At 38.4% G+C, this 26,927-nt stretch overlaps 1 protein-coding gene across 10 annotated transcripts in view; it reads right to left on the bottom strand.

Annotated features, from left to right (window-relative positions):
* Window positions 1-26,927, bottom strand: part of dbn1 (drebrin 1) — an 85,793-nt gene that overhangs the window by 14,437 nt on the left and 44,429 nt on the right. For 4 of the 10 annotated variants that reach the window (XM_084387250.1, XM_084387253.1, XM_084387259.1 and 1 more), the window contains exons 2-9: window positions 13,147-13,202; window positions 10,596-10,708; window positions 8,902-8,991; window positions 3,215-3,361; window positions 1,692-1,769; window positions 795-946; window positions 642-705; window positions 238-291 (exon numbers count right to left, since the gene is read on the bottom strand). In XM_084387250.1, the coding sequence (XP_084243376.1) occupies window positions 238-291; window positions 642-705; window positions 795-946; window positions 1,692-1,769; window positions 3,215-3,361; window positions 8,902-8,991; window positions 10,596-10,708; window positions 13,147-13,202 (754 nt within the window). The remainder of the gene's footprint in view (window positions 1-237; window positions 292-641; window positions 706-794; window positions 947-1,691; window positions 1,770-3,214; window positions 3,362-8,901; window positions 8,992-10,595; window positions 10,709-13,146; window positions 13,203-26,927) is intronic. The other 6 variants (XM_084387252.1, XM_084387255.1, XM_084387258.1 and 3 more) reach the window with 3 other exon arrangements.

The following is a 26,927-nucleotide window of genomic DNA, read 5'->3' as shown; positions in this document are numbered from 1 at the left end:
CCCTTCTCATCATGAAGATCCTATCGACTGCACACACACAGAAACACACTTGTCTTTAAATAGCCCGAGGAATCCCACTGACCCACATGTAAATCCCAGCAGAATATCTGTCATCATAACACATAAAACAAATCTGCTCCACATTTCAGCTTGTTAGGGTCTGCTCTCCTTTTTAATACACTTATCTGAGAAATGAAGTGATGTTAGTGTGGCTCTAACAGATTCGTTTCAACCCACCTCAACCTCTGATTCCTTTTTCTCCAGGTTCGGGTCTTCACAGCTGGCCTCTGTCTGTAAAGAGAATCAGTGCACGTTTATTTCCAGCAGGGGGCAGCAAAAAGTTTTTTTTATAACAGTTAAATGTGGGTTCCTCCACATACCGATGTTTGTAACTTATTTACTTTACAAATGACTGGTGCAATAAATCTGAACAGATTTTGTGTAAATACTTCTGAAGCCTGTGTACTGCCCTTGGCCATTCAGCAGTCACATATGCCCACTTATTACAGGCACAATTTTACTGAAGAAACAGGGTTCATAGGTCTTACCACCCATAGGTTATCATGCATTCGTTGCATTTTTCAGGCCAGAACATCTTTTAAGACACAAATCCTGGTTTACTGTATGCAAAGCACACGCACTCTTACAATCAAGGGTTGATTCCTTGACCTCTCTTTGGCCTCTTCGTCCTCCAGCATCTTCTTCCTGTGACCGCGCATATAAACACAGATATAGCATCATAATAATGTCTGGCTGAGGGTCATGGGTATTGGCGACTGTGGCGTCATTCCTACCTGTGTTCCTCGATCTGCTGCTCCCTCTCGCGGTACCGCTTCTCTCGATCCTCTTGCTCTTTTCTCTCCAGCTCCATCCTCTCTGCTTCAAAGCGCTGCCGTTCCTCCGCAATCTTCCTTCTCTCTTCCTCCTTTCTCAACTCCTCTTCCCGCTTTAAACAGACACACGTCAGAAAAATATCAGTGAAATGTATTTAAATAAGATAGATAGATCTAAACATTGTACAACACATTACTGAACAGTAAATCAATGTTTTGGGCCTCCATTTTTTCAATGTAGTATATATATAAAAAAAGAAGTCTGAAAGAAGTCTTTCAGTTCTTTACATAAATGTTTCAAATGTTGATGTTCTGATATACTGTGTATATTTGCTTTGCGTCAGGGTCGCTATAACAACCGCCTCGCACTACATTATCCCGCTTATTACATGGCTACCTACCAAATAAATCAATAATTTGACACAAAATATTGATTTAAAAAGGAGTTTATTGATCTAAAAACGATTGTATTGCTTCCGCTAAAGAAAATGGTCCGTTCCGTCTCCGCGGTTAGAATCCTGCGTCCATAGCAACGCTCTGTTTTTCATGGCAACGGTGTGTTATACTTCGCAGTGGTCTGTTATCAAGAAATAACAGACCGCATTCTACATTAGAATTCAACCAAGCCATGTAATATATATATATATATATATATATATATTAAATATAAAATTACAGTATATTTATATCTGAAATATAATCTGACAGAAGCACTTCCTCATTAATGTTAAAACAAAGAGGCTAGTCAGATGAAGCGTCACATTGTGCTTACACTGGTTACAGTGGTTCACACTGCCTTCCTCAGAGTCTCAGATCAAGCATCTTAGCAGCAGAAACACAAAAGTATAACATTTCTACCTTGGCTTGTTCCCAGAACTCCTCTCGATTGATTTTCTTCATCTCGATCTCTGCATTTGTTTTCTGGTAGGTGGTGCCCTGCGGTCAGGAGGAAAGGGGAAGTGTGAGTACTGGCCATTTTTATTGGACAGCCAGCTAAGGACAAAGATGTTGATCCAAGGGAGGCACTATGGGGACAGTTTGTTTCTTCTCCAAACATAAAGTCAGCTAGAGAGCACATATGTTGGGTTTTCATGTTTTATGGGGATATTCCACAAACTATATATTCTATCCTGTATCCTCTAACCCTAAACCTACCCATCACAGAAAACTTTCTACAGAGTTAGATTTTCACAAAGCACAGACTGGCTTTGTGATTAGATTATATCAACATCACTTGGTTCTTGAATTTTATTGGTTGAAACGCTATTGGTTAATACCAAATTTAAGTGGATACAATAAAGCATACAAGTTGCATATGTTATATGTTTCTGAAAGAATTACAATTTAAAATAACTGTTTTCTATTTGAATATATTTTAAAATTTCAGCGTCACATGATCCTTCAGAAATCATTCTAATTTGATGATTTACTGCTCAATTGCCACCAATTAGTGCTTAGTTATTAAAGTTCTTATTTTCAATGTTGAAAACAGTTTTTGCTGCTTAATATTTTTGTGGAAACCATGATCATTTTTATTCAGAATTCTTTGATGAAGAGAAAAGTTCAATGAACAGCATTTATTTGAAATAGAAAGCTTTTATAGCATTATAAATGTCATTAATTTTATGATCAATTTAATGCATCCCTGCTGAACAAATGTATTAACTTTTTTTTATCTTACATACCCCAAACTTTTGAATGGTAGTGTATCACGTTTTCCACAAAAATATGAAACAGCACAACTGTTTTCAACACTGATAATAATAAGAAATGTTTCGTGAGCATCAAATCATCATATTAGAATGATTTCTGAAGGATCATGTGACACTGAAGACTGGAGTAATAATGCTGAAAATTCAGCTTTGATCACAGGAATAAAATTACATTTAAAATATATTCAAAACTGAATTAAACTGACTTAAAAATTAGATGAATCTTGTATAACTTTAAAAAAAAGTTACTTTGATGAGTTAAAGCAATGTAAAAACATTATTGTAGAACTTATTGATCATATCATTTTAATAATATTTCACAATATTACTTAATGTCAGTATAAGAGACTTGTAATTACTAATAATAAAATTCTAATAATTGTAATTATTACAAACTTTTGACATAGTGTATACTTGGCAGAGACTATCATTCAGATAAGTGAGAAAAACAGCAGGAAGGATCTAGGTTATTTTAAAGTCTGTTTCGTATGGTACATAAGTAATCATTGTTTCAGTTCCTCTGAATCAACAATGTGGCTCTAAGAGCACTTTCCTCTAAAAACAGCAACAAGGCTGTGCCCTTGTGTCAGACATCACACTATTAGAGAGCCATTCACAGACAACTTGATTCGAGCCCTTTCCAGTGTGCATGCAAACAAAATTACGCACAACGTTCTCTGTGTTCTCCTCGTCTTTCATCCGCAGGCGGCTCAGCACTGGGCTGGCCACTGGAGCCGTCCCATTGGTCAGCCTCTGTCCGATGGCTGAGGGGTCGATGTCGTCTATGGTGCTAGCGTTCACGACGACGTCAACACCCTGAAGAAAGAGAAGAAATTCATCAGTAGTACTGCTACACACACACACACGTCACCTGGCAACCAGCATCAACCGCGCATTTAAATGACGAGAACTCTTTTAACTGTCACAAGAGAGTCAGACAAAAGAAGAAAGTCACAAAAGCATCAGCCTGCATTGACCGACTCTACTTGACAAGTTTCCTAAAGACATTTTGTGATTCTACCTTGTCATGTGACTTTATATGAGACTATTGTGAGGGAAATGTACAGTCCAGTAGTAAAAGTCTGATCAGTATTGGTAAGTTTGATTCATTTCTGTGAATCAGTTCAAACTGTCTATTTAATAGGATTGGTTCAAAAGTCTTCTTCAGTGACTCGTTTGTGCCACCATTAAAAAGAAGGGGTTTTGGAGATTGGAAGTCTGATAAATTTCCTCAAACCAGTAAAACATTTTTAATAGTTGTCCATTTAAGAGTATTTTTGATGTTCATGTGGCATTTTCTATTCAAATACAAACATATATTGAAAATAAGGGTATAAAATATCAAGATATAATTTTTCTAGCTAATGCCGTGCCATAATTTTAATTGGTGCAACTGCAACAAAATTTCCAATACTGTTCAAAAGTTTGGGGTTGGTGAGATTTGTAATGTTTTTGATTTGTAATGTAGTCTCACCAAGGCTGTATTTATATGATCAAAATACACTTTATATATTATGAAATATTATTACAATTTAAAATATTTTATTTATTTATTTGAAAACATGGAATTGGAATTCCATTGGAATTATGATACTATAAATCATTAAAGTATGCTGATTTGCTGCTCAAGAAACATTTAATAATATTATCAATTTTGAAAAAAAGTTATGCTGTTTCAAATACTGTTGTGAAATTGTGAGTTTCAGCATTCTTCAATAAGTAGTATAGTATTTATCTGAAATGTCTTTACTGTCACTTTTGATCAATTTAATGCATCCTTGATAAATAAAAGTATTACCTTCTTTAAAAAAAAAAAAAAAAAAAAAAATAGTACTAACCCCAAACTTTTGAACAGTGGTGTACATTATTAACTCATCAATAGCATAATTAATGAAAGAATTAGTCCAAAGTGAATAACTGCAGTTAATAACATATGAAGGCATAACTATGAATGAGTATGAATGATTCATTCACATGCAATTAGGCTTTTCATGCAAGACAAAACAAGTCTTCAATGTGCTTGTGCGAGCATCACAGAATATAGAGCTCTTCCTCTAACTAAGCTTTTGTAAGAATATCAAACAAACCGACTATATCTAGTTCGTGTGTATTTCTCTGACATAGCCACATGAATACTGCCATCAATGTTTTCAGTAACTCTAAAAGAGCAACCGGCGAGTTGACTGGCACTTTAGATCAATTCATTCCTGATAGCACCGTCTCTCTTTCAACCCAAAAGCACAATTTCTGCGGCGGCCTTGGTTGTCTCGCTGATGTTTTATCGTGGAGTTTCTCTACCTCAATACCTCTATTCTCTCTCTCTCCCTTTCTCACCCACGCACCCACGTTGAAGAGATTGAGAGGCTTGAAAAGCAGAGCGGCCCCCCATTCAGATGCCTCACACCGGCGGACACCTCCAACACAATAGCCATGAAGAGGAGCGAGTTAGTCATCTAAAAACATCTTCTGCTGCACAATACCAGCAGTTAGGTGCATACACTCAGAAGCACACACAAATCCAACAAACCCAACAAGACTCTGTGGCCCACCCACATGACTAGATTTACTCTTATCTGCTGGAGCACAGGACTGAATTACAGCAGAACTAAAGAGGCATGCTGTTAAACAAAGCCATAGAGAAAGCCTAAACAACAACAGAGGTGGTATTGAAAAGCTCTAAAAAAACATATTCGTAAAAAATTCATGCATTATGAGTCAATGTTTGAAATGAACACTTCTGATGAACTTCTGAAAACACCAATTATGTTTCAATGTGTGAATCTCACAAAACCATGACCAAGTCTCATTTAACAAAACAAAACTTATTTAAAAGATATTTTATGCATATACTGCAAATAAATGTACTGTTTTGTAGTCGTTTCAGTGAAAAAAAAGTAACATTTTGTGTTTCTGTGCATATAATATACACCACTATAAAATGGGCGCTCACTCTTCCTCGATGCCCTCAAGCAGTTGTCTTGCTATCCCACCAAGTTCCACATTACAGGAAGAAGCAGTCTCCTGAGTGATTATGCCCAGTATGTATTTAACACCTATGGTGTTTCGGGGAACAGCAATCTCCAGTAGGGTTTCAGCCAATCTCCACCCAGCAATGCTTCCGGAGTGTTGTGGACACACGTAAGGTTGTTACAGCAGTTTGCCCAGACTGTCCCATCAGGGTTTTCCACTGACAGTCCTGTCTTTGTTCAATGTGTCTTTGTTTGTGTTGTGCTTGAGCACATGGCTCTGTCTTTGTTTGTGTTGGCCATGTGCTCCTCTGTTCCTGCATCCTTGTTACCAATTTCCACGCCGCCTTGTTTGGTTGTTGATGAGTCCTCGTTAGTCTGAGTGTGCTCCCCTGTTCTTTGTCGAAGTGTGCACACCTGTTCCTCATGTTCTCAGCTCCCTTTATAATGTGTTCTCTTTCCCTCTAGTTTTGCCAGTTCGCTGTGTGTGTGCCTACTTGTGCCACAGTGTACTTCTGTGTGCTGCCTTGTGCATCGCTTTTCATTGTTCAAGTTGAAGATAGTGCCTGGATACCTTGTCTTGTGTCTGTTGTGTCTCCTGTTTGTTCCAGCCATGCAAGCTGAGCTTCTCTAGCTGCTTCCTCTCTCTGCCAAGCAGCAAGACCGTTGCAGTGATTGATCATGCCCTGTGAGTCTATCTATGTGCTGTATGATCCTGTCTGGCTCTCGCTGCATCCATTGGCCTTGTGCTGCACATCAACTACAGCACACCAACCTGCTCACCTTAGGCTGGTCTCAGCGGCCACCCTCTCAGCTTGCCTGTCATTGTGCTTCGTTCCCTGCCTACTGTTTGGACTGTTATCACCTCCTCACCCACCATCTCTCGTCTTGTCAATAAAACCCTTGTCATTCTGCGCTTGAGTCCTCTCTCATAGATCCGTGACACATAGTTGCAAAATTTGGCTGTTCCCTGCCAGTAAGCTGTTTGGAGCAATTATCTCTTTTATCCATTATAGCTTTCAGTGGACTGAGGGCAAGTTCCCTCGGAGGTAAGTGTGTCACACCACAGTATTGGGTGCTCACTCTTCCCTCAAGAACCTGTTTCACTAACCAGTGTTTTGGGAAGCAGCCGTTTCTAGTGGGATCCCACCTGAACTCTGATCAGAAATTCTGCCGGAGTGTGGCACCCGCCTCCCTCTTCAGAGGGCATCAGGACATTTAAGGTTGTTCATGGGCATCCGTGTACTGAATTGCATTGACTGCATTCACCTTACTGTGGTCCTGAAAAGTTCATCAGAAGCTCAATTTGAACCCTTAGAGTCAGCCACACAGTAGGCTCTGACTTTTTTTAAGTGGCTCTTCAATTAAATTTCTAAATTATTTCTTTAGATTATTTCTTTAACCTCCTCCTGCTTGGATTTTGCACCCCAGACCTGATAACACTCAAAACATGCTTGGTCAGTCCTTGAAGGGGGCTGACCGTATTCATTGTGAGCATTTCTCCATAAAGCTTACTGCTCCTTCCTGGCTCTCTTCTCGAAGGATGGGAGTCAGGCTTCTGTGCCTGTTGAGGCAGCACGGCGGCTTAGATCATGGGGTTTGCAGGTGGACTTGGAGGAGCTTAAGACAGGTGTCCCTCTTTCTCTTGCTATATCCACTGACTCAGAGGATCCTTTGAGAATCCTGCGAATTCTTCTGATCCTAACGAGGAACCAATGCTGTCCGCATCTGGCACAGAGGAGTTAGAAATAGTCACACTTATGCGACTGCACATCTGGTCATACTTCACGCCGCCTTCTTCCGCTGCATGAATCACTGGAGCAAGAAAGGCTTCACCTGTTCACACTCTTAGGGTTTACGTCTACCACTCAGGCCAGTGGCATTTATGCACTTAAATGCTGGTCTACCTAGAGGTCGCAGCAAGGGGGTCTGTGCCTTTCGGATTGAATAACCGATGCAATTTCTCTGGCCTATGAGGAGTGTGGAATGGCTTTGCCTCTAGGTGTCAGAGCTCACTCCACCCGGGTATGTGGCATCTTACAAAGCACTATCCAAAATCCCTAAAAGCGTCCCCTGCCAGGGGGAATCTGGGCATACCTCGATATTGTGTACCAGATTTTCTTTGGGGCTCTCAGGGGGTGTCTCTACTTATCTTGCCACCCCTGGTGATCCGGGAGGTGGAGGTGTCCGACGGGCCATTTGCCCCATCTTCGCTCACGAGGGAATCTTCCCTTCAGTTACTTTGGGTGGTCCCTCCAGTTCGCTGCTTCAGGGCCTTGAACAAACCGATACTGACGTAAAAATGATTCAGACTTTGCGGCAGCTTGGTAACTTTGGCTTTGATGGGCAGGCATCTTTCCTCAGTGGGCTAGCGTTGCTGTTGACATTCCCACAGCGGCAATGACATGACGCAGCGTTGAGTTACATTCAAAAGGGAACGTCTCTGATGACGTATGTAACCCGGTTCCCTGAGAAGGGAACGAGACACTGCGTTGCCACACTTCGGGCATGCCTTCGTGGCTTTCTTCAGACTATCAAAATCTGGAGATTCCGTGACATAGGTGCCCTTTTATGGTCATGCTTACATGCTTTGCTACGTAACTTGACATCACCTTAGCCAATCAAGATTGGTGTATTTACACATGTGTTTCAGACACCAGTCACGCAGAAGCGTTCCCATAGCGTCAACTCTATTATGCAAGCATTTCATTCCCTTCTCATGGAGCCGGGTAACATATTAACCTGAGGCGATTTATTAAATTAAAATTATCTTAAAGACAATTTGCCATATTTCCTTGTTGTGAATTAAGATTTTTTTTTTTTTTATTTAATCTTCATTATTCTCAATGATGATTCCCATTTGATTCTCATTACTGTAACTAAGTAATGAAGATCATATTGTCTGGACACAATCTGCATGTACATGCAGGGTACGTCAAATGAACTTCAATCAAATGCAAATACCTTGTAAATGTTATGACTTAAATTTTTTTTTTTTGCATAATGATAATAAGAACTAGATTTTGTAAACATTAAGGAAATGGGAATTGAAGGGGAACATGGGTAATCACCTAAATAATGTCACATAATGATCTTTTATTTTTTCATGCAAAATATAATTTCTTATTTCTTTAATTTGATTTTGTGGTGAACTAGACCTGCTTTGCTAGCTTCACCCCGACACTAACAAAGAAAATTATTTTGGATGAATCACATTTCCTTCGTTCCAGACAGTTTTCTCAGGAAAGTTAGAAAAGATGAAACCTAACAGCTAACACTCCTCGCATGCTCAGAGGATAGATGATGTCAAAATGAGTGACAATGGGTTCATATGTCATTGAAATGGGTCATTACCTAATTTAAAAGGGAAGTAAAAGATGTTTGTTTTACCTTGGGGAGACCCACCTGGAAATACTCGGCTATGGTGGCTACATGGCTGGCACAGGCACACTTCCTGGCATCGGGCACATCTTCACCAACCTGAACACACATTGTCAAGTCTGTGTTTATTCAGAGAATTCAACTGCAGTGTGAATGAATTTTTTTTTAAAAGTCTAGCACACTTCAGAGTACTGCCAATATATAATTGTCTCAGATTGCTCCCCTAGGTAGTTACAACCTCCCACTGCATTCAGAAAACCAAAAAATAATAACATATAATAACATCCTTTAACCTTAAATTGAGGTGAATATTGTGTTCCACTGCAACCATTAGGTGCATTTCCAAGGCGCCATACATACATACAAGAGAGACTGTCGCTTTAATAATTCAACTAACAATAGAGATTCTTCTCTGATCAGCACCCATTCAAAATAAAGAAGCTCACACAATTTAAAATAATTGCTGTGAGTGTGACATAAAGAGATAAGTACTAAAAATACAAAGTACAAAACATGCTTGTAATTAAACGAACATAAGAAAATAATGAAAGTATTTAAGAGTGTCTTTCATATGAGTTGTGTGCAAGTGCTTTTTATGCAGTATTTGTATGCACTTCAAAATACTGGTGCAAACTTCAAATTTAATGATTTACACTACTGGTCAAAAGTTTTTTTTTTTGTCTCGTATGCTTGCCAATGCTGCATTTATTTAAACAAAAAATACAGTAAAACAGTAATATTGTGAAATATTGTTACAATTTTAAATAACTGTTTTCTATTTTCTAACTAATTCCTGTGATGCAAAGCTGTATTTTCAGCATCATTACGGCAGTCTTCAGTGTCACATGATCCTTCAGAAATTATAATGCTCAATTATATTACTGGTGCTCTATTATTAATAATGTTTCTTATTATCACTGTTGAAAACAGTCTTCATATTTTTGTGGAAACTACGCATCCTACGCATTTCAACACATCCCTGCTGAATAAAAGTACTAATTTCTTTCTTTCTTTTTTAAAATCTTATTTACCCTAAACTTTTGAATGGTAGAGTATCACATTTTCCACAACAATATTAAGCAGCACAACTGTTTTCAACATTGATAATAATAAGAAATGTTTCTTGAGCAGTAACCTTTAGGTTACAAGTCCAACTCTCTAACCATTAGGCCACAACTGCCCCCATAAAAGACTTAATGTTTCAAAAACATAAAACAAAAAACGTAATTATTCCAAACGTTTGACCAGTAGTGTAAATCATTTAATTGGAGAGCTAAAATAATGACTGGAGGCTTACATTTACTTTATTCTAAACAAGATTATACAGTGATTCACCTATAATTTTTGTTCAAAAATCAAAATGCCTTCAAGTCATGCCGCACAGTATCTTCATCAATCTTCTAATCTAATCTAATCTTAGATCTTTAGCAAAATAAAGTAGTGATTTCATAACTACTAATTCAGGATTGTGGGGGCTAAATATATGGATTAGACTTGGGGTCTCGCTCCCACCACCATATCAAAAGTATTTCCTGCTTTTGTAAGATAAAAGAATGCATGTATAATTAAAGGGTGGCACTGATGTCGGTTGACTGTGGTTATGTTGACTGCTCTGTCTTTGTCGACCTCTAGAGCTGAAGTGTTCTTGCTAACGGCTCGCAAAACGTCAGTGTCACTGAGCGCAGGTTGTTGCGTCATCTCACCCAGTTGATGAGGACGTAGCGCGGCAGGGCTGCCGTGAGCTCCTTCAGACTGCAGAAACCGTACATGATCCGGGTGTTATCGAAGGTGACTGCGATCTCTGCCAGACCGCCATCTGTCAAACACAACAATCACAGAGTTTAGAAAGAAAAGTCCATTTTTTTCCATCAGTTAGTAGTGTAGCAATTGCAATAATAATAATAATAATAATAATATTTGTATTGTTTTTTTGTTTGTTTTTCAGTCAAAATATGGCCCATACTGGCCCGACCACACAGTAATAGAACATGCTAATCTTCTAAATGTTGGATCTTTAGTGAAGTAGTCATTTCTTAACTACTATTTAGGAAATAGGATTGTGGGGGATATGTTTGGGGTCTGGCCACCACCACCATCAGAAAATTAATTTTTGCTTTTGTTAGATAGTTAGAGACATTTTTCTATAGCAGTTAGTAGTGTACAGTACTAAAATGTGCTTAAAGGGATAGTTCACCCAAAAATGAAAATTCTGTCATCATTTACTCACCCTCAAGTTGTTCCAAACCTGTATGAGTTTCTTTGTTCTGCTGAACACAAAGGAAGATATTTGGAAGAATGTTTGTAACCAAACAGATCTCGGTCCCCATTGACTACCATAGTATATTTTTTTCCTACTATGGAAGTCAATGGGGACCGAGATCTGTTTGGTTCCTGTTTGGAGAACAGATCTCGGTCCCCATTGACTTCCATAGTAGGAAAAAAATATACTATGGTAGTCAATGGGGACCGAGATCTGTTGATTACAAACATTCTTCCAAATATCTTCCTTTGTGTTCAGCAAAACAAAGAAACTCATACAGGTTTGGAACAACTTGAGGGTGAGTAAATGATGACAGAATTTTCATTTTTGGGTGAACTATCCCTTTAACTGCAAAAAAAAAAAAAAAAATGCAATTAAATAAAATCTTGTTTTCCAGTAAAAATATCAACACAAAAATATCAAGATATAAGACATAAGATATTATGTTTCTTTTCAGAGAATAAAATTAAGTATTTTTCTTTTTTTAAGCATAAACTTTCACAAAAAATTCCATAGGTATAAGAAAATACTTATCAATTCAAAAGATAAGATATATTAAGATATTCTCTATATAGAAGTTTTATGTATGTATGTATGTATGTATGTATGTATGTATGTATGTATGTATGTGTATATATATATATATATATATATATATACACACACACACACACACACACACACACACTGTATATATTAGTAGTAGTATTTTTAGTATTTTATGAATATATAAATGTTTTTTAATAAAAAAATATATATATATGAACAAAATAATAAAAACTGTTAAAACAAAATAATTCTTAATAATACAATTCTGTAATATTAGTTGCAAACGTTTCTTATTTAAGTGGCCCATTATGCCAACCATGACTGATCGGTTAGTTACTGCTTCTCATGAGAGGTAATGTGCCAATAGACAGAAACAAATCTCTGGAGAGGGTTTGGACAGACATGAATACACACATACACACACACACACACACACCCACAGTCTGGTGGAAGCTCTTTTCCTGCTCCGGAAAAAGTAAATTACACAAAGTAGCAGACACACATAAGCCCACTACTTACTGCCCACATAAAAACAATTTAATTCCATGTGTTTAATTTCAATGTCCAATTTTCCCCGACTCTGTGTACACTAAACTGATCTAAATATAATACCAATCCTGGTCATTTAAACAGATCATTTGAAATTGCAATTGGATAGATTGGATCCTCTCTACTTTGAAATCCGATTGGCTGTATATATATTATTTTATTTTATTTGTTATATCGTTATGCAATATATCTCAAGTTTGGATGGATGGTTTGCATCATTCTCATTTTGTCATATTTACAGGCATTTTTAACAATGCTTAGATATGATGTTGAAAACTGCAGCAAAATGATGGCTTTAGAAACTAGAAAATCAAACTGTTCACTGTAAATAAACATTGCGGGAAATCTCTTGCAAACAGAATTCCCACAACAAATCGAACTTCTAAATCCTCTGTGCTAATCAACACGGCCCTTAATAATAACCTTCCCTCAGTCACAGACTAAATGATTGTCATCAGAGTGAAATGGCAGGTTTCCCTCCTCCAGCTCTGAGGGAAAATACAGACCGTACAGTTTGATGCACCATAATAATTTGAAAACGCAGTGAGATTTGAGTGACGGTTTCTGACGCCAGTGTTTGGGATCTGTTCTGTTCATAGCTGGCAGGATTAAAGTCCATTGGGTTTTAAGATTATTTAGATAAGCTGCAAATCAATAAAGATGTTTGTCCCTGCACAACTCCAACAGTGTTAATATCACATTTAAATGCGTTTGGCTTCCGTGTCACGATATAATCGCAGGGTGGCGTTCACCGGCATAATCATGGTACATCAACAATGCAAATGAATGTCATCAGTCACAGCCGACAGCGTTATTGCTAGTGCATGACTAGATTCTGGTCGGTTATTATTAGATCGTCTATATTTGCACAGGAGGTATGTTGAGATGTAGCCTACCTCCCGACGAAGACAGGATCAAATCATTACTCTCGTCTTCATATGTGTATAAGGCCCTGGAGAACAGAGAAAGAAGAGAAAATTCAGTAAATGCCTGTTCAAATCAAAGAATTCAGCAACAACAACAATACAATGCAAGAATAATAACAGTTATGAAGGAGGTTGAACTAAAATATTGGTTTTACGTAAAGCCCTTATGTATAATGCATTATAAAAGTATTCATAATGTATATTATAATGCATTATATCTTTTCATAAATAATTGCAACCAAAACGCACATCTAAAATTGGTCGTTTGCCATGTGTTTTAATGCATTACACTTTCTGCTATTATAAGTATATAGTATGTACATGGGGAACATGACTATAAAATAAAGTGCTGCCAAACTCATCTCTGAAAGACTGGAATGCGTTCTATCCAGAAGGCCAAAGCAGTGCACTCTGGGACAAGGGTGCTGTTAGCTCCGAGGAGAAAAAGGCATTATCCTCTGTCATCTGAGAGCTGTGTGTGTGTGTGTAGGAGGATAAAATATGGAGCACTAGTACTTGTTATGCTTCTAATAAAAGTGCATCTGCTGCTTTTTTCATCCTTTCTCACGCTTACCTGCAAAAGCGAGATGGATTCTGGTACAAGCGATATCTAGAGATATTAATGAATTGCGTACGCTCAGATAAAATATATCCCGGCATTTGTAACATGCCAAGGCTTTGATGTTTCGTTCTTTAAATAATGGAGATAATCATTAACATACTGTAGTGCACAGCTAATCTCATTCCCCATCACTGCAAAAATAATGAGTGGGAGTTTGGTGCTACGCTAGTAAAGACAACAAAGAGAGGAACAGAAGTTCTACTGCCGTAAGCTACCGCATGAAGCATGGGAAATGGATTAAAATGGCGTGTCTTGCTGTTTAGATGAACTGATGTACAATGCTGTGAATATATTGTCCCAAAGTCTAATAAAAACAGAAACTGCAACTTCAGTGCAAATACACAAATATGTATTTAAATACATGGCATGCAAGTTTCAATAGAAATTACATTTTCATACATATTTACCATAAATACCATAAGTACATTCGGCAGTATACACTTTCACCATATTTCAAAGACAATATTATGAAATTACATATAAAGATATACTTAAAGGGGTCATATAATGGTACATGCACTTTTACAAGTTGAGTGACGTCACAAAATCGACGCCCCTCCCATGATTGTTGATTGACAGCAGCGTTTCAACACAGACCCGCCCTCGCTCGTGAGCGAGCTGTCAATCATAGTCCGGTCATTGTTGATACGCTGGAGCACTGTCTATGAGCAGAATGGCGTCTAAGCGGTTGTGGTGTTCTGTTCTTGGGTGCAATAAGGAACACAGCAGTCATTTTGATGTTCCTAAATCCGAACCGCTGAAGACGCAGTGGCTGAGTTTGTTTTCGAAGGGAATATTCCCCACGATCAACGTCAATGCTTTCATGTACTTGCGCGAATCATTTCACACACCAGACTGCTTTACAAACGAGGGTCAGTAACGTTATAAAGCTGGTTTTGCTAAGAAGCTGCTCCTGAAAAAAGGATCGGTACCAACTATTTGTGTTCCTGCTGCACCTCCAGAAGAACTGAAGTGAGTGTAATGTTTTATTAACCTTTATATTAATATTTATATTAATCTTTGCAAATCGCTTGCTGCACGCTTCACGATGAATGCGGCTGTTTACACTCAGGGTACATTACGGCATGTTTTCTATGTACGACGTTCTCAATATAATTCATAATCCCACGTTTATAATCCCACGGTTATTGTGTTATTATTTCAAACGGTGTACGCACAGAACAGAGGGGCGGGGAGAGCAAAGCTCATTATCATTTAAAGACACATGCACTTAAACGGCGTGCTGAAAACAGCTGTTTTTGACCAGGTAAAATTAGTGTTTTCTTACAATACTAATGAGAATTTTTAATTAAAGTATATTACAAACTTTGAATTTAGACCCTAAAGAATCATATTAGCTTGTACAAAAATGGCATTATATGACCCCTTTAATTCCCACTCAAGTGTGTTGAAAAAAACTCTTAAGTTTGATTTATTGCATTAAATATAATTTAAACTATAATACATTTTTATTTCATTTTAATTAACATACAATTAAAGTGTACAAAAACATTAGGTTTACAGTAGTTCCCACTTAAAGCGATATTTCACACACAAAACACACAAAACCGGACAGTTGATGGTAGCCATTTTTTTTTCCTACTATGGAAGTCAATGGGGTCCATCAACTGTCCAGTTACCAACATTCTTCAAAATATCTTATTTTGTGTTCAACAGAAGAAAGAAACTCATACAGGTTTGGAACAATATGAGGGTGAGTAAATGATGACAGAATACAGACTACTGTATCCCTTTAAGCATTTCTTTAAAAGTGTATTATTTTTTTGCAAAAAGTACTCATTAAAAGTATGCTAAAATTTGCCAGTGCCATTGTGATATGTTGTGTAAGACAGGGTGTTGCTTTTTGGTTATTCTAAGTGGTTTTTAGTGCATTTCAATTTATCTGCAAGGGTGTTGTGAATGTTTGTCAGGTGGTTGCTCTAATCAAAGTAAGTCTGTGGAACTTTTCTGCCAGTTTTATAATTCGCAAGGCTAAAAACATGTCCAAAGCACAAACAGGCAGATTTAAACAGTGAGGACTTCCCTCACCTGACACTATCCTCCAGCCTTTATCAGCCTTTATACTGACAGGCTTACAAAGAGACCCCTATTATAATGCAAACAATCACATGCAAATATTCTAGAGCGCTGGCAGAGAAAAAGTTTGGCAGCAGCCAAGGGTAAAACTACTCTACAGCTCTTAAATAATAATTATGTTGTCACATGTTTATGGGGGTAGAACAGAGAAGCATGTCAGAGTGGCTGAAGGTCCACGGGGTTGATGTGGATGTGTTTGAAATATGTAGATTTCATCTGACTGTGTATGAGAGGAATGCTGTGTGCAACGGCCATTTAATAATCATCATAAATCAAACATAATCAGCTTTGGTAAATGACATCTACCAGAAATGAGTTCATCTTGTCAAATGAACTAACAGCATTAGGACAGTATCCGTTCTTCGCAGTGTAACGGCTTCTGCCATCATTCATTTGTCAATTATAATTTAACTTGTGCATCAGCATCCGATGCTCTTAACGTTAAGTTTGTCTGAAAATAATGTAATATGTCATTTAATGCAATAAACATGTGTTAAAAGCAATGCATGATATGTTGATATCATATTGGTTATTACAGATTTTATAAATGCATTGGTGTTGGTTGATATTGGATATTAAATTGTGCATATGCACTTACCTTATTTTTGCAATTAGATAACATTTGTTATAATCTAAAGAGCACTTAAAGAGGCACTCAAAAATGAAAATTCTGTCATCATTAACTCCCATAAGATTGTTTATTCATCTTTGAAACACAAATGAAGATATTTTTAATGAAACCTGAGAGATTTCTGTGAAAGTCCATTTCACCAAAACTACTGGTGCTTTTCCACTGCATGGTACAGCTCACTTTTGGGGGGGTACGATTAGTACCTGGTACTTTTTTTTTAGTACCACCTCGGTTGAGGTTCCAAGCGAGTCGTACGATACTAAAATGTGACGTGTAAACACTGCAGATCATTGATTGGTCAGAGAGAATCGTCACTACCAGCATCATTGGATTTGCAACACGAGACACCAAACCCACTAAATAATCAGCAACAGTCACCGCAGTATCATTTGTTCGCACGACTTTTTTTTAAACGACTTGCTTTAAATGATGTCAGAGCCCGTCTACGGAGAGCCTGCCCACTCCCTATTAAGTCCTATTGTACCGAATTTTGGTTGTAGTTCCACCAGAGTTCCACTGGGGGCGATCGCCCATGAGTGCAAAATGAATGGGAGTCTATGGGGCTAGACGGCTAAATGTGTCTCTTTCACCCGATTGCCGTTGAGAAATCTCAGATTTGAGTGTAGGTTTTGCAAGTTCAACATGGGTTTTAGTTTGAAAGTTGAATGAACGAGTACTTATGTCCTTTCGATTTCTTACAGGTTGAGTTGTTGTTGCCCATAACACGCTAGCATTCTGCTAATGAACGCTGATTGGTCAGTGAAGGACTGATTACGACCAGAGATACCGCTTGATGGCATCGTGGCATCCGAACCGGGACCAGAAACAAACAAAACAAAAACTCGTCTAGCACGTGTATTTACCTGTGTCAGCTGTGTTGTCGATGCCTCGAGAGAAAACAAAGTGTAGAGCGCGAAAGCACCAGAGTGACTGAAGGATTGGCGTAAAGCAGTATCTCTGGTCGTACGATGTGTATGACGTCATTGACACTTTAAAAAGAAAATTTAAGCAAATAAGTGACTCTAAAAAATCTAACACCCAGCAATGTGTAATTTCTTTGCATCTCCTTTCGAATACAACATTCAAATTACTAGACAAAAAATTATATCCTGAGAAAAGTGGATTTTGGTTGGTATAGCGCCATAGACCTCCATTCATTCTGCACTCGTCCTGTGAGCGCCCTCATATGGAATCAGAGTGGAACTGCAACCAGTTCAGAAGCCGGAAGTGTACTGAGAGTGAAACTTCTCGCCTTATTAGACATTCTCTGATGACGTCTTGTTTGTTTGTGTCGTGTTTAAGATGATGTCACGGCACTGGAGGCGGCGCAACTATAACGATAAGTCTATAATAGCCACCCACTTTGAAACGGTACTAAACTGCAGCGGGAAAGCAAACCGAGCCAAAGTAAAGCGAGCCGAGTCGTGCCGAGCCGAGTCGTACCTCGCCGTGGAAAAGTGTTAAAGTATTCCCAAAATTTTCGAGCTATTTAATCCAGAAAGTCTTCTGAAGAGACACAATCTCTCAATATTTTCATTTGCGCTTCAAAGGTGACCGACGCCATGAGTTTGGAACATAAAGGTGAGTAAATAATGACAACATTTTTATTTTTGGGTGAACGAACATAAAGTTTGAGTTTAAAAACACTAATAATTTAATAACACTGCTAAATGAAATCTCCAGCATCTCTAAATTCACTTGTCTAATTTAAAATTCTTGGTTTTAGCATTATTATTTTTCATTTATTCAGACAAAAGTCTTGATTTTGTTTTTGGGCTCTACTAGAATAGGTTTTCATGCTTGATTCTTAAAAAAATTAAATAAAAAATAAAACATTATCAGCCTAAGAGCTGTAGTTCCAACCTCTTAAGTTTCCAATGCTGTTTGTGAATGTTCGTTGGAACCATGGTTTCGGGAATCTCTTGGACATGGCGACGACACACTTTATTTTTCACACTTTACACCCCTTTATTTTGCATCGACCTTGGGTGGGAATTATTTAAATGAGGAATATTGTGATGTGTTCGTTCCCGGAAGAAAACTCAAGACTACGATGGAGGCGTCCTCTTTAATATCAGCCATAAGAGAAAAATAGACTTTTAATAGTAGTGCATCCCTACTCAGCAGGCAACTCCATGTTTACCCTTTCCGGCGGCTATAGGTGCTTTCCAGATCATTGCTAGGGGGTTGCTTGGAGGAGACCCTAAGCAGAAAGCTACACTAATAAAAATGTACTAATGAGTTGAGATTCGTTGAGAAAAGTTTGTGGTTTATCACAGGCGCCCTTGAATACGGAGGAGCCTGATAGACACAATAATGTTGAAGAAGAATAACACTGGCCCCCAGTGCAAGGCCATGCATTATGAGTATCCAGTACAGAAAGAGTTGACAGATTCCAATCCATCGCATGTGATTACTCGGAACCTGCAATTATTATGTTGATTATAGAGGAGCTGAAAATAAGTTCACTGGAAAATATATAGCCTACAGCACCAAAATAGACCTACTTGACTACGCTCTAATTGTTTTCCAACTGAGTGGTCCCACAATTAAACATCTAGGGCAGAATTCTAAAACCTCTCCTTCTCCCGAGTTCCTCTTTCATCACCGAAACATTTCCCCTCAACCAAATATCACCATTCCCGTCAGGGGCCTCAGCCTGAGTCATTAGGTCCCTGGCTCATTCACAGTCTGTCTCACGATCCCCCTGGCTAACATAACGGTAAACACACGCACACACACACACACACACACACACACACACAGAGCTGAATATGCTACGGTAAAGAGTACAAGATGGAGGAAATATTAGTAAATAAGAAATACCGCAGACATCAGAGAAAATAATACAGGGAGGAGGTGCAGCGTTTGCTGTTGTGCGCTTCTATAAATATTCCATTTAAATCTGACTCGTTTTATTATTCATAACAGACTCTCATGACCTAGAAACGCGGCTCAGAGCGTCAACGAGCCCAGGGAGAAGCTGAGCGCGATTTGCTCAAGCCCCAGAGTGGGGGGCTCCTCTATTGTCTCGCAGGGTGGGAAACATGCGAACAAACTCTCTATAGCCATGCTAATTAAAGCGTTCCCTTAGCGTGAATGAAACGTTGAGGCATTCCTGCCTTAATAACACTACATGACCTCCTGCAGTGCTAGTTCCGTTCTGTTTTATTAATTTATTCACATTTCAATGCAAACCATATACAATAACTTGAATACAATATAATTAATAATGTTTTGGGGTGATTCGTTGTTAAAATGCCAAAAGCGGTGCCAAAAGTAGTCCAAATGATGATATGTTGCATTCGCCTCTGTGGGTGTATAATAGTTTTGTATGAGGTACAGAGCAGAATTTACTGTAAGTTATTAATCGCTGAAAATTCTTATCCTGATCCATTCCGCGAAGGCGCACAAATCAAACACACATCATCGGAAATGTTGCGATCTGTGACGAAGCAGAGAGCCAATGAGAGTTTGATATCAATGCTGAAAAACGTGTTGCAAAGCTTCTTGAGGTTGATTTTTAAATATATAATGAGTGCGGGATTTGATGCTTACAGTCGCTGCTGAGAATGGAGATTAAGATCGCTGAATCAAGGCTTGAATTTGGGTCCGTTCCTCGCAAGCGTATGGATTCTGAAGATTTGGATTACAACGCACATATAAAATGTATTACTTTTGTGAATTTATGTTGCAGTTTTGGTGTATTTCATGGTTCTATTGTCAGTCACAGCATGGAACTATACTGAGAAAACACCTTTTGTGTCCCACGACAAACAAAATACAAATATTACATAAATGCTATTCATTTTAGGGCTTTAAAGTGTAATCTCGTTTAACATTATGCAATCCTTCGAAACAAGTTTGCAGCAGAAGTCAAACAGTACAGGGCGAAATGTTATTTCATATTAAGTAGATGAGTAAACTGCATTTAATAAATGCGACTGAAAACAATTACATTAATATGACAACTGAATACAATAGAATCAAAATATTAATGCCACGATTTTAATATTCATAAATAAGGATTTGTAAGCAGCTTTTCCAGAGCAGCTGCACGAGGTCTGATGACGACAAACTACTATATATATATATATATATATATAGTATAGTATAGTATAGTATAGCATAGGGAGAATATAGGGAGAAACTGCTCTCGCGGTACCTTGATGCCATACGTCACAGTGACGTGGCGTCGGCGCTGTCTCAAGTCGGATACAATTTCGAACCGGCATGCACTGCTTCAAGTCAGACGCCGATCAGTTTGCGCAGCGCTGCATGAAGTCGAACAAGCCTAAAGACTAATGACTTAACAAGACACACCTGAGAGCAATGAACAATGAATGAACCAATGAGAACGTGACACATGAGACTATGGAAGCACATGACAGGATCACATAAGACTGTGATTAAACCTCAAAATAAGACACTCTTGAAGTTCACTGACCCTGATGCTACAAAGATGTGAATGGTTTAAGTAAAAGTATCGGCTAGTGACCTTCCTCATTGTTAATTACATAGCAGACATACAGAAATGGCCAAATTAAAAGGTATGCCAAAGGACGAGAAAAGAATGTGCACGGAATTTGGTCAGTTCCACACAGCTGCAATTAGTTCCATTCTGGCTTTCGGAATTCGTTCTCGACCGTGTCATTATGATTACTCCGCCGCACGCCTAAGCAGGGGCTACTAATCTGATTGTTTCTCCGAGGGTCGCCGTGTCCAATCTGCCCCATACCCATGACTGTGCTCTTTTTTTCCAGGAAGCCAATGCAATCAAACATTTCCGAAATGTTTCCTACAGCCTCATAAACTGATTCCACATGTGTTGCCTCTATGAGAAACAAGACACAGGTAGTTTTCTCTAAAGTGAATGCACATGCACAGTACTGAAAGTCTCTTTCTTGTTGTGCAGAAGAGGAAGTATTGTGACATTGAAAAGAAAAGGTCACTGGTTTTGTAGTTCATGTGTTTTGTGTGGGAAAAAATATGTTGATCAGGGAGAGAAATGGCTGTGATAACAGATTTGATTAAATATTATCAGGTGTGCTTTGGGGAAGCACCGAAACTGATATTAAAAGATTGTAGACGAACATGGTTTATTCAATGCCTTGTGTTGATATCTATCAAAGCGGTGTCCAATAACCAATATAATATAGCATAGTAATAAAGTACATAGATGAAAAATATAGATATACCCTAGGCAAAAACTTAAGGTAGTAGTGTGGCGTGTTGGGAAAAGTTACTTTGAAATGTAATGCCTTAATATTGCGTTACTCCCTTAAAAAGTAACTAATTGTGTTATTTGGTTACTTTTTCTCCAGTGGAACTTCTTTGATCAATGTAATGAGTCCTTGCTGAATAAAAGTAATCATTTCTTTCTTTCCAAAAAATCTTACATACCCCAAATTTTTTAATGGCAGTGTATATATTACTGTATATTAGTAGTACTCAAAATTAACTGCAAAATAAAATGCACAGGTCATCTTGTATAAAACAAAACACACACACACACACTTCACCCAGCTATTCTCTTGCGAAGAGACTGCCTCTCTGTAAATAACAAAGCTCAGCAAAACGTCCAGCCACAGAGGAGCTCATGCAATTAAATTCAGTGGATTGCAAATCAACGGTGGGAGGCAGATGCAATCTAAATATAATTGGCCAATACAGCCAGTTCTGATAAAAAAAAGAAAAGATGCAATCCTGAATCATAGTTTTCAAACCCATCAAGTCAGTAAACTAATAACACTAGGAAATCTGCATTACAGTACAGTGGGGCCCGAAATGTCCCAACGGAAAAGTGTTTTCCAGGTCCAGTAGTAGTGTATAAAATTCAATCCCGTATTCGCCCTAATATAGAACATACATTTATTTCCACACAAATTCTGTTTCTGCACCAAAAAATATTGACGCAGTAACAAAATTTGTGTGAAAATAAATGGATTAAAAACCACATAAATTCAAAATAAAAGTACTGAAAAGTTTTTTTGTTTTGTTTTATAATACCACATACTTGGTATATGCACAAATATGTCTATCTTTCGGCTGTTTAACTGCAGAAAATGAGACGCACATCCAAAAGAAATAATGTGAGAGATAACATAAATGAGACTTGATGTAACTCTCACAGTCCATGGAAGGACCTGACAGCCTCTATGTGATACACAACAATCTAAGAATGTCCATTAATAGGCCAAATTGAGCGCCATCAGCCCTGTGCATATATATATATATGCACTACGTTTGATGTACTGAAGAACAGACGTTTTAATTGGAACACAAATGAGAGAAAAAAGGAAAAGCTCATTAAAGGGGAAAATGACATGCACTTCAAAGAGCGAAGGAGGTGCTAAAGATAAAGAAATGGCCTGAAATAGAACAGTACTTCTCGTTCTCGGCTCACGGTTGATTAGGGCTGATGCTGGATTATAGTCCAGCACTAAATCGTCACCTCTGTCCACCTCTGGGCCAGATCGGAGCAGGTTTCCAACACACGGCCCAGATGTTCATTCAAATAATCTGTGTAGCCTCAGAAAACAGAGCGATTGACAATTGTGATGAAAAAGCTTTGAGAAAAAGCTTAAAATAAACAAAATAAATAAATATAATTACATTTGAATAAGCAGTATATTAACATATAATAATAAAAAATATTAAATATAGATACAAGCAGCAATTAATGGGATAAGCACAAAGAAGGCACGATAAGTTATGCCAACATGGCTGGCATCAGACCAACTGCAACAATGAGCAATTAAAGACATATTAAGATGATTTTAGGCGCAAAGGCTGAAAAATCATGAATACAATCACTAGTAATATGATTTAATGGCAGGGCTTGACATTAACACCCACCAACCCGCACATGCCGGTGGATTTCAGCAGTGCTGTGTAACGCAGTCACTCCTACTCGCCACCTTAGCAGGTTAAATCTATATACATTTTTCAATTGTAGTCTTTTAAAAAGGCATCTGAAATAATAAACTAAGTGCAATGAGGTGGTGTCAAAAAATATAGATTTTTCGATACATAGACACTGAAATATCTGAAACGCTTCCAGTACTCATTTCCCACAGAATAGATACACGTTACAAGCTGCACTTTCTCGCTCTCTCTTCTCTCCGACAGCGAATTGACACACAAACCCGCCTCCCCTCACTCATTCGTTTCATTTGCTCTGGATGAATATTCTTGGTGTTACACGGCTTGAATTGTGCCGTGGGATTGAGCGTATTGCGCTTAATTTGACTCATTCCTGCAGATTTTGTGCTCACGCCTGAAGTGCACGCACATAAAGCCACCTCTCAGTACTAAATTGAGTTCTTTTTCGCTGCTTATTGCACTTAAACAGTCAAATACACTGAGAATAATGTCAAAATGTCGAGAATTTAGTTATGTTTTAAGTGAACATAAACAGTTGAGAAAGAAAATGCACGTGTATCAGTATAATGGATCCGTGTGTGTCAGTTCTTAAAGTGATAGCAGCCTAATATACCTGCTGCCAAATTATGAGATAGTATTAAACATATCTATATGGCAGTTTTTTCTCTTGGTATCGATGTCAAAATTGTGGCCAGTGAAAATGCTGAGAGGCTAGTAACTTTGCCACAGTGGCAGGTGAGCAAAAAAAGTTAATGTCAAGCCCTGGTTATAGGTGGCGCTGTGACCAAATTGATGTGGTGTGGTCAAAGTAAGGTGACAAAGACGCATGCCAAATTTGGTGTCAATATGCCAAAGCATTGCAGCGATACAGCCTCTTGGCATCATGCCATCTAATTTGTTGAAAAACTGTTTCATATATCGAGACAAAATAAAATCCATAACTTTTTGCCGGCACTGTCTAAAGATCGTCAAATCAAATCGTCTTGAGTCAAGGAATTGACCCTTCGCAGGGGGTTTGATTGACAGGCGATCTGACCAATCATAATCCGCCGAATCCGCCATTTTTGTCTGACAAAGCAGTCAGGAGAGTTAGTAGATTAACGTTGGAGGATTTGAACTTGAAAAACGCTATGTACTGACGTCTTTCTGCGGTTAAAACAACATTCCTTCTTATGTTCATTTAGGTTTATTTGATGCTATAAATTAACTAGAAGGAAGAGATGATCGAGCAGCTTTAACTGAGACTCTACCGCGATCTGTCAGACACATTAAAGAGCCACAATCGGTATTTATTGTTTAAATTTTTGTTAAAAAATGACCAAATTTGAAAGTTGAGACTTTGTTTATATCAAAAGTAACCTGGTCTGTCCTGTCTGTCAGCGCGTTGTCAGTGTCCTCTCTGCTCCGCGATGTATTTTTCACTGCGTGAGAACATGGTGGGGCGTACAATAACTAAAGGGGGCGGGTCTTTGCGAACGGTCAATTAGAGAACAAATGTTTTGTTCCTAGCCCTTACAGGTCAGAAGTTATTAACATAAACATGAGTGCAACTTTGGACAGTTGGTGGCGCTAGAGCAACTGATTTAGACACTCCAAATTTGCTGTGGTTAATGTTCAGACTGTCCTTTATCTTTGTGCCAAATTTCATAATTTTCCCACAAGCGAACCGCTAAGGGCTGCCATAGACATAGAAGAAGAATAGATTCTGGTCCCCAATCCACAAAATCAGAAGACTCCTTTTCTGTCTTACACAAGAAATAAAGCCATTTAGATTTCCAACAAGGAGAGTTTAATGGCAGAATGTTTATATTTTTGGATGAACTATTCATTTTAAGACAATTAAATATGGCATGCACTCTTAATAAGGTTTGTGGACTGGAAGAAGGGAAGAAAGAGAAGGAAAGAAAGGGCTAGAGAAAGCAGCAGATGGACGCATCTGGCAGCGTAAGCCTGCGGGCTGGAGTCGGGGGGGGAAGGGTCATGAGTCGAGGGGTCAGAGCGACACGTGGCCGACACACGGACAGATGTCAGCAGGACACAGCATGACGAAGGGATTCCGAACCAAGTCTCAATATAATGTGTGAAGATTGCACATATACTCACACATAGGGTCCTGTTATTCACACCTCTCAAAATAAGAAAATGGAGATTCATGCCAATGTTTTTTTGGCAGATTTGCTTGTTTTCACTGTAAATAGGATACACATGCTATTTTACTTCACCAGTTAATTCCAGTATACGATCGGAATGCACAATTTGGTGTCGGCTATTATTAGAGGACTGATATTTTGGACTGATTAAGATGATATTAGATGCACAAAATAAAAAACATTTATAAATTGCATTTTGTGTTGTATAATGTCCATTGTATTTTGTACATTGTATTGCTAAATGTAAATCGTATCGTTTTTGCATTGTAAGATGTACATTTTATTTTATACATTAAAAGAAATATCAATGTTTGATTTATGTCAACTGCCCGTTACATGACTATAAGCATATGTTTGAACGTGTGTGTGAGTCTGTAATCTGGAGTGGATTTTACCGTCTGGACAGTTTTCCTCAGACCATCTTAAAATCCCCAAATCAATAATTTAAGCTTAACCTTGTTCACTGCTAGAAGTGAAAAGCTGCTGACTTATTCATGACAGGAAGCCCCCTCCCTCCAGCGCAAAGAAAGGAAAAAGATGGGGAAGGGGAAGGGGAAGTGGGGGAGGGGGTTATGAGACGGTGAAAAAAAAAGGAAAAATCAATAGAAGGATTTGAAATAGAGGTGAACTACTACCGCAGACATCTGCTACCCTTAGCCGAACTGTCCCAGCTGACTGCTGAGAGAGCTTTTCAGAGGGGGACGGCACACATGACAAATTTACATCGATGTGCACACAAACCACACACACTTAAGGAGCAATAATCTTAGTCCACAGCTGATTTTGTGCACACATACATGCAGACACAAAGCAACACATGTTGTCACATTCATGTTCTCTTCTCTACCCTCACTTCAGAACAAGTTCAAGCTTGCCCTCTCCACTCCCAGCAGAGCATCATTAGGACAGCCAGCAGCATCCCTGCCGTTACCATGGCAACGCTGGTCCACGGGCATCTCTCTGCTGGAGGGGTGTGTTCATGCTCTAGTCTGTGCCCACTGCATTAGGATGTTCCACAGAGGTCCACACACACACACACACACACACACACACACACACACACAACACTAGTACGCAGTGCATTTGCCAGATAAGACTAGCCAATTCAACACACCAGAAACACCTGTTTTAAACCCATTATGTGTGTGGAACTGGACAGTCGACTTAATTTCATGCAATAGAAAGAATAATTTTTGTTTTTCCAGGTAACGTCACATGACATGACATGACATTAATCATTTTAATAATATAATAACTTTTGCTCTCACATTCGAGTAATATAATATAATATAATATTTTTCTGACAAAAATTAGAACTAAAATTATTATTTTGTCCTCAGATTCTAGTGATTATAATATAATATAA

Source organism: Rutilus rutilus, assembly GCF_951802725.1.
Source record: "Rutilus rutilus genome assembly, chromosome: 18".
Lineage (NCBI taxonomy): Eukaryota > Metazoa > Chordata > Actinopteri > Cypriniformes > Leuciscidae > Rutilus > Rutilus rutilus.
This window is presented reverse-complemented; position numbering and strand designations above follow the sequence as displayed.